The 16,038-nt window shown below is 42.1% G+C and overlaps 1 protein-coding gene across 3 annotated transcripts in view; it reads left to right on the forward strand.

Annotated features, from left to right (window-relative positions):
- The first annotated feature begins 8,214 nt into the window (after positions 1-8,214).
- The window catches only part of lrp4 (low density lipoprotein receptor-related protein 4), a 150,865-nt gene continuing 143,041 nt past the window's right edge, over positions 8,215-16,038 (forward strand). For all 3 annotated transcript variants that reach the window (XM_074622818.1, XM_074622827.1, XM_074622837.1), the window contains exon 1: positions 8,215-8,556. In XM_074622818.1, the coding sequence (XP_074478919.1) occupies positions 8,493-8,556 (64 nt within the window). In that variant the 5' untranslated portion in view covers positions 8,215-8,492. The remainder of the gene's footprint in view (positions 8,557-16,038) is intronic.

Raw genomic sequence — 16,038 nt, forward strand, 5'->3', positions numbered from 1 at the left:
GAGCCCATTGTGCGAGGAGAACATGGAGAGAGCGGAGCATCCACGAAAATAAACCTCACACAGAAAAGCCCTGTAGTTAGACGGGCCACAGAACAGGCTGCTGGGCTCTGACCCACACCACAGCAGGACACACTCTGTGTGTTTGTGTGTGTGTGTGTGTGTGTGTGTGTGTGTGTGTGTGGGGGGGGGTGGCGGGGGGGGGGGGGGGGGGGGGGGTGTATGATTGTGGCACTGCAGCCAGTCCATGTGTACTGTGGTGTGGTCGGGTTCCCCTGCTAAATTTAATAAGGGTGTCTCTGGTTACATCATGGCCAGGAGAAACAGAGAGAGAGAGACAGGAAGTAGAAAATCTGCCGTCAGCGTTATAATGTCCATTCTGATGGATTAGCGGGTTTAATTCATCTAATTAGTTTACCATAAATTAAAGCTGCATTCATATTTTCTGGCACGTTGGGGGCAGGAGAACTCCACCACAAGCTGACAGACACTGAGTCCTAAAACCCTTAAATGAGTTAGCATTTTAGCACTTTCGGTTCCCTCGTCTCGAAGTCAATGGGTTATAAAAATGTTTTTTTAGGTTGATGTCCGAAATAAGGTCTGTGGTTTAAGAGATTAAAGTTTTGTTCTACCACATAAAATACATCAATAAATACCCCACACGTGGATTTTGAAGCGTCTTTAAAAAAGGCGGTTGCTAACAAGTGGCTAAATGCTGTCGCCGCCCGACGACCTATCCTAACCTTGACTATTCGATGACTATGCCTAACCATCTTGCAAGAGGTTCGCAGATTGTGAGGCAACATCTATAGACACGACCTATAAATTTGTCTAACATATTAGCAATATGCTATTTACACATCCAGCCACACAGAGCAACATTAGCATTCATTTAGAGTCGTGTTTCTGTTCAACTGATGAACACAAGTCCAATATTCACTCTCCTTTTAGCACCATTTTGGTCTCCAACTCCTGGAAGAAATATCTGGTTGCGTACTGTGGGTATATCAGAGCTTGCCTGCTGAAACTAGAGAGTGCTGAGACTGAACCATACAGTAAAGGTGCCGTCAAAGCAAACACAATGAGCTAAAGAGGGCAAAAACCTCCTCAGAGCTGCAGAGCTGGTGATAATTCCCTGTGAGTTAATCACTGAGTGACTCCTTTCACATCATACATGATCATTTGTCATATGTTAATTAAAATAGAAAAGATAATTAATTAATGATCCTCAATTAAATTATCAATTACTAATTGAAGGTTTAGTTATTAATGTAATGAAAATATGAATCAGTATCTCTGTTCTTGACTGTAATTGCTGTCTGGCACATTGTCTTTGTGATGCTTCCACTGAGGAGCACCAAAGTTAGACATTTTCAAATTCTACATGTACCTGTAGGGGCATGTATGGAAGCCCTGAGAGGCAAGGGACAAAAAACAATTGTCTGATCTAAATAGTTTTCTCTCCTGTGTTTGTGAAAAAAAGGTTTTGCCGGGATAATCTTTCTAAGTTCCTTATTTATTTATTTATTTATTCATCTATTCATTTATTTATTTTGATATTTGAATCAAGTGGGGGGAAAAGTTTTGGCAGGTATTTTTTTTTTTTCCTTTTGGTCAGTATAAGTGTTTGTTGTTGCAATACTCATTTCGACCACAAGAGGCTGAAGTTCACCACTACCCCATGTTCTAAATAGGACTAAAAGCATTCATGTTTTCTTCCAGGTGAGTTTTAATTTATCCATACACTCTGTTTCACAGATGCACATCCACATATCCATGATATCCTGGCAAAACCTTTTTTCACCTGTTCTTAAGTCATAAACACAGAAGAGAAAACAATTTAGATCAGAGTTTTTTCTCACTTGCCTTTCAGGGCTTCCGTAAGTTTTATAATTGTTTAGTAAATAGATTTTGAAATTACTTTGTAAGGATTCAGATTTGAATTTGAAAAACTGATTTAATCGTGGATTTAGATTTGATAAAATACTATTAACCCCAATAACTGCATATAACAAGACACGAGTCTAGTCTTTTTTTATTTTTTATTTATTGTATATCCCACATTAGTGTCAAGAATCAGCTGCTGAATTGCATAAAGCCTACTTTTAAATGCAACAGCCAAATTGACATTACCTTTTTCTCTGATTTTTGCTCATGTTTTATTTTCTAGGTTCAGTCTCAGTCCTGACAACAGGCAGCAGTTTGAGAATGCGTCTTCCCAAGTGACTTGAATGTCTGAGTGTCCTTGAAAGCACCAACAATGAGAGTTCTTAAGAGTACTTTTTATCAATTGGGTTATTATTACACAATGCTAAAAGTACAAACTGTTCCCAGTGATAGATTTGTTTATCTCAAACAAGCTCCAAGTCTCTGCCAGTTGATTTTCATAATGCACTGAAATAAATGGAAACAAATGGCTGTCTGGTATGTAGGAAGTCGGTCTGAGAACTTGGCCTGCAACATGGGGTACACCCTGGACCGGTCGCCAGGCAATCACAGCGCTGACACGAGAGACAGACGACCGTTCTCGCTCCCATTCACACATACGGCAACTGTCTTTGGACTTCGGGAGAAAGCCGGAGAACCTGGAGAAAACCTACTAACACAGGGAGAACATATAAAACTCCACCTAGAAGGGCCCAAGCCAGCCAGTGGGTTCGAACCATAGACTGTATATAAAGATTGACGTTGCGTCGACACTTCCTCCCACTGCACAGATGTGAAGCCAAAATATCCCGGATACGGGATCATTAGGAGCCAGAGCCTGCGCAGTATTGATCGGGCGGTTGAGCCGCGGCATCGAGGTCACCCGCCCGAGCCAATCATGAGTCGAGCGCGGTTGCAGCTTATCAGAAAGAGAGACTCACAGTTGCCAATCCCGTCTGAACCCCTTTTCTATAGCATCAAATAACTAATTAAAACCAAACCGATCAGAAAATGAACACTTGAACAAACATCAGCGTGATAAGAACTACCTAAAATGACAGAAACCATCTTTGGGAAAAAATTCATTACACGTGTACTTAGACTTTTTAGTGTCCCATCCACTAACATGGAGGGGGCGGGCTTTATGAGCTATACTGCAGCCAGCCACCAGGGGGCGATCCAGATGTTTTGGCTTCACTTTTTGGGGCGCTGTCATGTCATCCATCTTTATTTACAAAATATTAGTTGATGAGCTAAATCATACAAACCCACCATGTAAGGTCCTACAAAACTGGCGGGGTCACTGTGGCATAACTTTCATGCAAATATATGACTCTTGTTTCACATTAGTACAGCACTATAAATATCCATTCCCTTGTATGTATGTGTGAGAGTGTGAGAAAGAAAGATGCTCAGGAAATGAATCACGTCCTGTGTTAATCTCAGAGAAGAATGTTCATAATAAGCAAGCGGTGGAGAGGGAAGGTCATATCTGGGTTTTACAAACACACACATACAGTACACAAACACATAAAAAATATAAATAAACTTTCAACACCTGCCTGATCTTCTGTGGCGGCCTCCTCATCTCCCAGCACGCTTCTTTATTTATCAGCGGAAGCTAAAGTGATAAGCCCACAGCTGTTCTCCCAGCACCTACGAACACACACACACACACACACACACACACACACAGTTTTTCTGACAGCCATATGTTGCACTGGCCAAAAGGTGTCAGCCACCAGTGGCGTCTTAGAAAGAGGCCGAGGATACAAAAGTCAGAGTAGCAGCAGTGTAACTTTTTGTCACTTTAAGTGATGAGGTTCTTCAATAAGATTGCTGAAACAATATGTAGTAGAGTATGCAAAGTCATTCTCAGAGTGTGTATGAGTGTGTGTGTGTCAGACAAAGTCTGGGACCTGAACGAAAGCCCTCGGTGCTGCGCAGACAGGCTCCTGGCCCGCTGTGGACACATTAATCACAGGTTATAATTAAATGTCTCCATCTCTTCACCCAGAGACAAGATGGGAGCTGAAAGGGGCCACAGCTGCCATCCGCTCACACTGCAGCCAGGCCGGCCGCCCAGAGTTCAGCCCGTCCAGGTTCTGATGCTGGATCAGCTCACCGCTCAGTCACCACAAAACTGGCGGCGTATCGCACAGAGGGGAAATGTGTCAAACTCATCCTGTCTTTATTTTCGTTCTCCTAAAGCCTCAGATTTGGACTCTGTTGGCTTTAATGAGTATATATTTCAGTATATTACATTTATTATTGTCATAGGAGGGTACTTAGTAGTGCATCTTAATGGCCTCTATAGCTGTTATGGTACCAGTGTGATATTCCTAAAGAGAGTTATGTTATGTCTGCGGAGCGGTGCACCTTTCGAACAGTCTCTCCTCACATGCATTCACGGTGTTGTATTCAGTTATACACGCAACAAGTGAAGGAAGCAGGTGCGTAAAGAATGAAATGGAGAGTTCGAGAGAATTCAAACCCTACCTTTCTGCACACCTGGCCAATCACTGCATTATAAGGGCAAGATTGTGGGATTATCTGTTTCCAAAAGTCACAAAAAGTTTTGGAAGCGGTCGCCCACCATGTGAAAGGTGCTATTAGATGATCAAAAATTGCCTTTTCTTTGCATACTCAGGCCTAACGGATTAAAGGAACAATCCCTACGATTTTCATTATTTAACTCTTTTACACTATTTATGAAAAAAAATATCAGTAATGTTCATTTAATGAAATTTACCATACACTGTATATAAGAAGTCACAGTGACGTCACCCATTGGTTTGTGGACTACGGTTCTGAAGCCTCGAGTTCGTCATTTTGGCTGTCGCCATCTTAGTTCTTTGCAACCAGAAGTGACACGAGAGGGTGGAGCTAAGTACAGCCTGACGCTAAATAAGACATTTTTAGGCGACCAAAATGTTACAATTAACTTTCATGAACTGAAAACATACTGTGAAAGGGTTAAAGTTGTAAGACGAAAACACGTGCAACTCCCAAACCGGACAACGCCGTGGTAGCGACCTGTCAATCACAAGGTAGCCACGCCCTAAAGCATCCCCTGCTTTATGGTCTATTTGACTCTAAATGGGACCATAATGTACTAAATGAACATCATGCTGTATTGAAGAAGACTTGAAACTAGCGATTGAGTCCATAAACTCATGTTTACAATGTTTACTGAGGTAATAAATCAGGTGCGAAGTAGGCTCATTTTCTCATAGACTTCTATACAATCAGACTTCTTTTTGCAACCAGAGGAGTCGCCCCCTGCTGGCTATTAGAAATAATGCAAATTTAAGGTACTTCAGCATTGGCTTCACTTCTCAGACTTGGAGGTATTTTGCACACTATAATTGCGTGTTGGACAACATTATTGACTGTCTTCTCTATTAATACAATGTGAATGAATGCTCTGAGCTCAGGGTTTGTTTGGCAGTGCCCCCCAGTGATTGTCACAGGTGTGATTTAGAATTTAAATCTGGGACCTGTATTGTTAAACTGCATTTGCTGTTACCATCAGTAAATGCTGTTGCCAGATCAACCAAGACTTAAATGTTAAATACTGTAACTTTAAGATACTTTTCCTTGTATTTCCTATAAAGTATTCTAAAAGGGACTTAAGGGCTTAGATGGTGTCTAAGGCACTTAATCATGCCCTTGTCGATATTATCCATACAGTTTTCCTACAGGAATGTTCTAATGTTTTATTGTACTGTACTTAATTTATTATTTGTGCCTCTTATTCCTCTTATGGGATCGTACATGCAGCAGGAATCTAACGGTATAATGAATGAAAACATAGATAATAAAAGCTGAAAATTGTTCAGCGTCTCTATGATCTTTCGCAAGACTACCACAGTTCTTTGTCCAAACCGTTGTTTATTAAAATGCTCTGTATCAAATCATGAACAAGTGACAGCCCAGACCACTTTTATTGGGATGAAATGTAATGCTCTGATGGATGCTCCACAGAAGAGTGCAGGGGAGGCGTGCGCTGAATGATGATGTCCTGTTTAGAGACGATGGAGCTCACATCCGAACCGAAGCAGCCTCATAATTAGGAAGTGGGGTCTAAAGCCTTCATTCCAGGGAAAGAGGAGAGACATAAATATGTAGACTGTGGAGCAGCGCACGTGCTACTGATTCAGTCATCTTATAAGGACAGAAACCTAGTTATATCATAATTCAAATTTAACAGTATTGTATACCAGAAAGGCCATTACAAACTCATTATTACAACTAATAGTTGCCAATTAGCAGCACAGCCAACAGCAAATAATTACAGATAATCATTATACAATGGTAACATTCATTTCTCACTGCAGGCAGTAATGCTCAACTGTGATTTGTGAAATCACAGCCGTCACAGCTATTGTCCTTTTCTTGCTACAGTACCTCCGCCAACACTCTCTACACTCAAGTGCAGAAACATAATGAATGTCAGGTTGAACTGACACAAAAGTCACCCAAATTTCACTGGAACCGCAGAGTCAGCTTTGCTGACAAATGGGTAATGCATCAAATCTGGAGCCACTTAAATAACGATGGCTCGAATTAGACTTGAAAATGTCAGATTCAGTGTGATTTTTTTTATGTACTGTTTTTTGGTGTTTTTCTTTTTGACAAAACAATAATATGCAAAATAATTCAGGTAAATAGCAGCAGCACATACAGAGCAGATATAAGTGGTACAATAAAAATACACATGAGGAGCATAAAATAAGATTAAAGGACAATTATATTAAATAAATAAATACAGGAGTACATACAGATAAAAACAAATTCAATCGGAGGTTTCAAGGAAAAAGGTTTCATCATTTTTCAATAGCATAATTGTGTTTGTTGTTTAGTAAACTGACTGAGTTGATTAGTTCAATTCTAAGAAAAAAAGGTAACAATTTAGGAAGTGATTTAGAAAAGTTCTGTTTGTGAATGAAACATTTGGTATATAGAATATTTCTGCATGTACTATACTGTATAGCCTATTATGCTGCTGGTATGAGGTAACAGTATTTAGTTCACATTCATTGTTTATTATTTATAGCTTTATTATTGCCTATTGGCTGAAACTGATCAAAACTGATCTGTTTTGATGAGCCCTGGAAGGCCTTGAAGTGTGACTTTATGGGACCTAATGTACTTCTGTGTCTCTCATACCCTCAGCATTATCATGGGATGTTTTGGTGTATTGTACTACTTAATTTCTTGCTTTATACTTAAAATATATTGCATCTGTTGTAGTGCTGTAATACTACAGGAACTTGTCTAACAGTGAGATTATTGTAATTTTCTATGATATAATTCTCATTTTTAAGCTCCTAGTGTCCACATAATGTCCCTATGGGAGCTTGCAGTGCATCTCCAGTCTTAATTAGCGAATGTAAAGTGACTTCATTGTACTTAATAGAGTTGTTTTTGGTCTGATGGAGTCATTCCTAAAGGATTTTGCAATGCGTGTGTCATAATGAATAATGACTTTATAGTGACTGTTTGGACTAAACTGCATGCATAAACTTGTGGTTGTAACTATATCATCCCTATTGGAACATCTTGTAGCAGCTAATCCTAGGGTAAAATAACCATGAGTCCACAGTGACCTTTTTGGACTTAATTACATTTTAATATAAACCATAATATCCCTCCTGTAACTTTTTTGTAAATCTGTGGTACTGAATAATGGCAGTGTAATGACCTCATCTCATGGCCATTACAACCCACTGTAGGAACCACTGCTCTGTCATTTGCCTCCATTGACTTAAGTGACAACAGAGATGTTTTCCCCTCTTCTTCATCTTCTTCATCTTCTTCTTCTTCTTAAACCCACATTGTGTAGGAAAGAAAAGCAGAATGAGAGGGGCCAAATAATTTTTTTCCTTGCTGTGGGGATGAAGCACAAACAATTTACTCATGCCTCCAGATGCTCTCTGGATTTATCCTTTGATTTGCTGACCACCAGCCTCTCTTTTCAAAAGACATTGTAATTTAAGAAATGACACAACGAGAGCAGGAGATTTTTTGGACGAGCCAATTTCTTGCGGGATGGGGAAGTAGGGAGAGCGATGATGAAAACACAACGTCAAAAAACTACAAAATGGGGAGATTCAGTGTTTGTTTTGTATTTTATGATTATTTTATGAAAATTATTTGTCACTGTCGCTCATTTACCCTCAAGTTATCTTAAATACACCGCGTTAAACACAGCGAGCTCCCCCCTCACCTTGCTGTTGGTACAGCCCACAGCTCCTTTTGATAGCTACAGCGTCAGGAACTAGAGCACAACATGTTGGAGACCGGAGCCGAGCTGCTGTTCCTCAGAGTTCACTTTTTAATCCCGGGTTTGTCGCGTTATCACACAGAAGAAGAGGAGGAGGAGGTCGGAGAGAGAGAGAAGGGGCTAAAAAAGTCAGTCATGGTTTTGAGGTTAGCGTGAAAGCCGGAGCCCGTTGATATTTAACTGTGAGGAGAAGAAGAAGAAGAAGTAGAAGAAGAAGAAGAAGAAGGGGAGAAGAGGGAAAAGGGAAGCCCGGAGAAGCGAGTCTAAAGCGGGGTACAAGATGCAGCTGGCCGCGGTGCTGCTATGGGGCTCCATGGTAACTTTGCTGCTCAGCCAGAGTCCAGGTAAGAAAATGTCGTTTTAAGAGTTGAAACGGCGTGTTTGGAAGAGGTGAACGGAGCTATTTCTTTTTGTTGCACTGACTGTTTTTGTTAACAGTGTTTAGTTTTCTGTGAACTGGTTTGACTCGTAGAAACCCTGCAGCCAAGTTTCCCCCCATATTAGAGAGCGCAGTTTAGGTGGTTTAAAATAGAAACTGTAGTGGAAAATGTGTCCGAGCTGTTTTAAATCGTGTTTGACATGCTGGTGTGTCGATGCCGATCAGATCTGCAGCAGTTCGTCTCTTTATTTCACTTGAGAAAATGTTGCTTTTTCATTTTATAAATTCTTTTTTTGTTTTATGTTTTATTGTCTTAAATCTTATTTTTTGCACACTGTATCCTGCACGCCAGGTAGCCCCTATATATACATGCTGTTGGTAGTATATGGATATGAGATGTTGTGGTTCTGTGAACTGTGACTTGGATTTTATGGGTTTTTGGAAGGTTTTGTAACTGTTTTTGTTGGTGTTGCATGCAGGTTAGGTTGTGTACTACTACTACTACAGTATGAGGGGTGTATTATGCATATGTCTGATGTCCTGTCAGATCTCTACCTTCAGGCAGATTGCCTTCAACTCTGATGAGGGAATAAAATCCCAAATCAGTTAGAATGCTGGTTAAAGTTGTGGCTCGTTGCAGATACCTAGAAGACATGCAATGTACGAAAGACAACATGTGATGGATTTTGTGCTCTTAGCTGGTAGAAAGTTCTGTACAGTCACTTAAAAATGCACTTTTCACTTGTCTCTGTTATGCAAAAACTGTGTCCTTGGGATATGACAGCAATGTTGGTGGATGCAGCCTTTATTTTTCCATTCAGATTTATATATATAAAAAAAAAAAGAACCAAGCACACTGCTAGTGTAGAGTCGACTGTGATTGCAGGTGAACTGCGTTGTTTATCTATGATAACCTACATCCTGCCCCCTCCCCAAACCCCACACCCCCAAGCAGCACTTGTAATAGGTCTGAGTGATTTCCACCACCCCCTTCCTATGTTTTCTCTAACACCTTGTATTTACAACATGTTAGGACAGCCGCTGGAATGCAAAGACCCTACGTAAGCTATTTCTAAACACACACACACAGCGGCAGTATGCACACACAGTCACACAAACACACACACACACACACACACACACACACACACACACACACACGGGTGCTGTACTCTCTGACATGATATGAAAAGATTTACCCTACAGGATAGCAAACATTATATCTGTAATTGGCTGGTTGGACCCCAAAAAGGAAGGTTGCTGTAATTGCGGCGACTCCTAAATGTCACCAGGAGACTGTCTCCGAAATGTCAGCCAGATAAGATTCAATATCCAATTGAAAACAAAAGCTCACCCTGTATGATCCACATCCTATTTATAGTTGGGTCTTTCATCCTTTCAGATATAGTTATCAACATTCTCCCCCCGCCTCCCCTCTTTATCTGGGGCGGGAAGGGGAGGCCGTGCTCCTTTGATAATGGACTTGTTCTGTCATAAAGCAATTAAGTCCGCCGGGCCTGTATCATGTCTTAAACACATCGCCGTCTGTCGTGCGTGAGTGTGAGCTGCAGCTGGTGGCATTTTTCCATTGTGGCACAACATACAGCTCAACTGATAGTGTTTTCTTTTTGTAAGGCCAGTGCGTGATAAAGGGTGTTTAATTCCAATTTTCAATTCAAGATATTTAAATGCGATGCCAGGAATTCCAAATATAACATTTTCCTCTCAGAGTTTTATTTTTGTCCGGGTGGAAAATCCTCAGAAATAGCATTTAAACCCTTCATGACAGTGACAGTCAGACTCGCAATAATGACATTATTTTAGTGGCGCTTAAAGACAGGGATCTCATACCACAGCTATCCAGCGGTTGGGAAACTCCAGGACACATGAAAAAACAACACAGATACATATATCTTTGAACATTGAATCAACTAAATAAAATGTTCAAAGCAAAAATGAAATTCCAGTGGGGGAATTATTATAATAATAATAATTATAATTAGCCACAAATATTGGCAAAGTGATGTATCGTTTTTAATCAGCTGTTTATTCTCTTGACTCTGTATTACAACATATGGGCTCATGGAAAGATGAATTAAGTGGTAAAGGCTATCATTTCTAAGCTGTGTACTGTGAATGGCATTATAAAGACCAGCCGCCGGTCCCAGCTGACAGTAGATGACCCGGGGCTACGATTTATTACTCTGCCTGCCTGTGTGTGTGTGTGAGAGAGAGAGCGTCTCCAACATGTGTGCGAGGTCAAGATGCCTCCTCAGCTCAGTCTAGTGGCCTCGCAGTAATAGGCTGAGTTGGTTTTAATGGCGTGTTGGGGAGTGTCTCTTACGGTTTAATGATGCCGTCTGGGACAGGACAACCCCTCACCCGCTCCCTGCGAGCCCCACTGAACCCTCCTCATTTACTCATCAACTATCGATTGGATTCACAGGTTGAGTCAGAACTTTTGGTGTCGTTCCACTGAAGGCATCGCTACACATTTAGATCACATTTTGTACTTACATTAAAGCATCATTGACGGATGAATCCATAATCCAATGTTGGGATTGGGATGAAATATTCAACTCGCATCGCGATCCTTCTCCTGCTGCAGAACTGAGCAGGACTACAACACTGAAACAGTGCTGCTGTATGAATCTGACAGCTGGGCATCTGTCCAAAAAACTCCTTCCTTGAGTGCACGGGGTTGGTTGGTTTTAGCTTCTGACTGCAGCCAAACAAAGAAGCAGAAGAAAAGAAAAGGGGTGACAGGGAAATACAAGGAGAAGTGGTGGGCTGCAGTTAGTTACATCATTAAAAAAAATGTCCATTGCAGTTTCCCAGAATTCAAGGCTACATTTTCAAATAGCTTTTGTACCAGCTAAGAAGTCCGAAAAACCCAATGGTATTTAATTTAAAATGCTATAAAGCCAGACAAAAGCAGCACCACCTCACCTTTGAGATGCTGAAAGCGGTGAATGTTTTGGCATTTTTACTTGATAAAAGGCTTCAGTGAGTTGTAGCGGAGGTGGGTCACCTCACCAGAAATAAAGAGAGCCTTTGCTAACTTGAAATAATTAGCAAACTTTTGATATTAAACATTAACCTTCAGGGAAAAAATAGCAGAGCAAATGCCACACTTCAATAAGTATAGCTGTTGTCTAGGTTGCAATCTATTAATAACAGTAAATTGATCACAAGTCAGACAAGTAAGGAGTATTGAAAACTTCTTTTGTTGAACGAAAGAAAGGATTTTGTAGAAGATGTTTGTATTAATTAAGGTAAGGTGTTGAATAGGTATCGTTGTGGTACAGAGAGGCAAAGTCCCGCCCCTTCCGGTGGACCACCATGGGACCTTATTTTGGAAAAAAATATGTTCGGTAGTCAACGGAGAGAGACAAATGTTTTTTGATCCCGTTTGAATTCCGTCATGAATCACACATATGATGTTTGTAGAAAGTCTCAGTTTATCATAGTATCATTTAGTTTTGTGTGAAACCGCTCAGTGAACTAAATCTCTCGTTTCGCACAACATGCGTCACCAACTCTAGCTAGATAGCTAACTTAGCCATGTCCACGCACAAATGAAACATTATTTTACCTCATGTATTTTATCCAGCGACTCCTGGTCTTTTATCAGCCTGGAAGAGAAAGAACGATAAGACACCGTTGCTGGTGTGAGTACATCCCAGTATTAATCACACAGGCTTCGTAGCTTCAGAGAGAGAGACGTCACTACGTGACTTTTGGGTGTGTAGTCTTTCTTATTAGTATTTTCACAGTCTGATACTTCAACAGTTTTACAACAAACTACAACCTTCATGACTTGCAAACTTATCTTTTAAATTGACAAACATCATTTGTGTGATTCATGGCTCAATTCAAACGGGATCAAAACAAATATTTGTCTCTCGTTGTTTGCTGCCGTTCGTATTTTTTCCAAAATAAGGTCCCATGGTGGTCCACCGGAAGGGGCGGGACTGAGCCTCTCTATTGGTTTTCGGCACCAAAACTCAAGAATCGTATCCTCACTAGTACATAATAAAGTACTTCTTTAGTATAGTTTAACCCATACAAAGCCCCAGAGATGAGGTGCGTCAGGATCTGTCACATCTCCGCTTTGCTATCACTGCAGAATTATTTCATGGTTATTGAAGATGTTGTTGATAAACTTTGTTTTGATCGACTAATCATTTCATCACTGGTGGTAATTGAAAGGAGAACAGAAGAAGTCAAAAGAAGAAAATCGCAGACGTAAGACTAGCATACAGTAGGAGTAAGGCTGCATTCACACTAGATCAGGCGTTGTGGCGATTCGCCGTAAGGCTGTGCGGAGGTGTAGGAGAGCCACACTAATGGCCCATTAACTGCGACGATTAACGTCTTTCTTTTTTCCTCATGGCTGGGCTGTAAAGTTTGGTTACGTGATTGGCCACTGCAGTGTGACATCTGGTTGCGTTTCTCTGAAAGTTGATTATTTTTCTACTTTTCCGCCGCAGACCGCTGCGTTTTATTTCGGCACCCCATGCGGCAGCCACAGCCCAAATGCACTACCCCGATTCAAAATGAATGGGATAACCTGCGTTGAGGTAGGGAGTTTGACCTTGTGCTTGCTCTGCTCTGCGGGGCAAGTTGCTGCCGGTCGTTGTGCCCTTGCCTGCCGCCTGTATCCCTTCATCAGATTGATTAGTCCCCTGACACTGTCCTCCTCTTCCTGAACTAACACACACTCACACACACTTTCTTTCACTTGTGGCCTTTTCACAGAGTCCTCAGGCGTGTTTTTTGCGTACCCATCAAGCATTACAATGTCAATTTATGACTTTGTCTTGCGAAATCGCTCCAACACCACAATTGATGAAGTGTCCACAGAGTAATTGTGTTGGTATTAATGGTGTTGCAATGTTGATATTGCAGAATAACTCAGATCCTACAGACAGATTTATTGCTCGCCACGAGTTGTTTTTGGTACAGATTCCACTCTGCAGGCGACGATACTTTGCTCCGACAGAGAGAGGTTGTTTTTGAGGATGTGGCCGCGGCTCAAGGTCTATGAAACGGGACTCCTTTGTCTGTTCTCCCGGCAGGGTTTGATTGTTTTGGCATATATGCACGTTCACCTTCCACTCTGGTGACTTTCTTCAGGGGCTTCAGGGGGAAGGACGAGGGGTGAAAGTTTCAATAATGGACGTGAGACTGGAGCTGCCGCGTTGGATGAGTGTATGTGATTTTTGTATCCTGAGTGAATGTGTGTGTGTGTGTGTGTGTGTGTGTGTGTGTGTGTGTGTGTGTGTGTGTGTGTGTGTGTGTGTGTGTGTGTGTGTGTGTGTGTGTGTGTGTGTGTGTGTGTGTGTGTGTGTGTGTGTGTGTGTGTGTGTGTGTGTGTGTGTGTGTGTGTGTGTGTGTGTGTGTGTGTGTGTGTGTGTGTGTGTGTGTGTGTGTGTGTGTGTGTGTGTGTGCCCTCCTCTGGTCTAGCTGGTTAGGTTGGTGTCAGCCAGGCTTTTGCTTTCTCCAGGGGAAGGCAGACTGGGCCACCTGATACCCCCACTGTGCTTTGTGTGTCTCTGCTGAGGGGATGGAATTGCACCTCCAAGGTAGCAGTGGAGGTAACCTATGATTACTTGATTCGAAGCCCCCCCCCCCTTCAACATTCCCATGTGGATAAATGTCAGACCCCCCCACTCCGCTCCTCATGTTCCTCCACCTTCCTATAAATCACCTGGCTCCCTCCCTGCGATGCCGGCCTCCTCTGCGAGAGACCCCCGGGCGGGCTCTCGTCTTTGGGGTCGTTTCTGATTTCAGAACATGATGCCACGGCCCCGGGGCCCATTTCAATTATGTTCACAGCGCTAATATATGTCACAGATGTCCGCTTTGAGAGAGCGCAAGCAAGCAAACAAACAAAGTCAACCGCTGGCAGCCCTCCGTGGAGAGCAGTAACAACAGCAATGGTCTACTGGTGACAATATGTGTTGTAAATCCGTTATACTATTTTTGCTGCTACTTTCACAGACTACAAGGGTATGAGAGATTGCCACCAAATAACCTGATGTTTGAGAGAATTCTTAGGGCAGTTCAGCTCCTTGGTCTTTGACCAAAGGAAATCTAAAAGGCTTAAAGGCCCTGACACACTAAGCCGACGGTCGGCCGTTGGACAGTTTGCGAGCATTGGTGAGCGTCTGTCGGCCTAATTTTTGCATTGCGTCTGGCATCGTCGGCTCTAGTTTTTTCGGCTGATTCAGCATGTTGAATCGGCAGCGGCGCCCGTCAGTGAGAGAAATCACCCTGATTTGGCTGTTCAGCTTAAACAAATCAGTGCACGAGAAGAGAAACAAAAGTGAGGAAAGCAGGCACACAAGTAAAGTCAAGAGGATAAACACAGAGGGCTTTCATCTTCATCTCATCTGATCATTCCAATACACGGATATTTTCACAACAACATGGTCTTCTGGAATGAAGCTAAGTGGCGAGTGAGAGTGGTGTGAAAGTGGTCGCCGCTTTGTTTCATGTACGTATCATAACAACGGTGTGTATATCCGCCGTCCTTGGTCTTCTGGTTTCACTTTTTGAATGACGAATACAGACAACCGCTGCCTGCCGGTGTGGAGAGTTATTTCATCTCACGTGGTAGTTGGCCGTCGGCTGTAGTCTTTGCGGTGTGTCGGCCTTCGTAGCCGCTAGTTCTTTGATGTCGGGTTGGTGTATCTGGACCTCAAGATTTTAATATTTAGCACAGGGACAACAGATGAAAATTAATCTTCCAAACTACCAATTTACAGTTTTTCTGTTGAGCATTCAGTAAAAAGCATCGGGTCTGTCGGCAGCTGTGGGTCGCAATTAATCGTAGGCTTGGTGTTTGCCATGTGGACAGGAAGAGGTAGGGATCAAAGTGTCCTTGAGCGAGACACTAAACCCCAAATTGCTCCCAATGGCGTAGCAATTGGCCATCGGTGTGTGAGTGTGAATGAGAGACAATGTGCTACATAAATGCAGTCCGTTATCGTCTGGAGCTGGTATTATTCTTAAAACGCATATTACAAAACATAAAAAATGTAGGTTTCAGTTTAATGAACATTTCATGTTTGAATTCCTAGAGCAAAAAAACCTCCCAGAGACAGATTCCCATCACCTTTTGATGACAGATTTTCTCTCTGAATCCTCAGGTAACACGAGAAATATGCCCACAGGGTACAAGTTAGTTCAACAAGACGTCTGTGATACTGTTACTATCTACTGTCTTTCAAACATGTTGTTACATGAAATCGAGGCCACGTCACCGTAGAGGTTTGGTATCAGAAGGGACTTTCGTCGTTTTTTAGGCCATGTATGAATCCGAGTTCCTCGGGGGTTGCAGATTATTGGAGAGACTGTAATAAACTCTGGTTCTCTGTCTCAGCGGGGGTCTGCTGTGGAGGACAGAAAGATAAGCAGGGCTGGAGACTCGCTGTCTGAG

Source organism: Sebastes fasciatus, chromosome 2, assembly GCF_043250625.1.
Source record: "Sebastes fasciatus isolate fSebFas1 chromosome 2, fSebFas1.pri, whole genome shotgun sequence".
In the NCBI taxonomy this organism is placed as follows: domain Eukaryota; kingdom Metazoa; phylum Chordata; class Actinopteri; order Perciformes; family Sebastidae; genus Sebastes; species Sebastes fasciatus.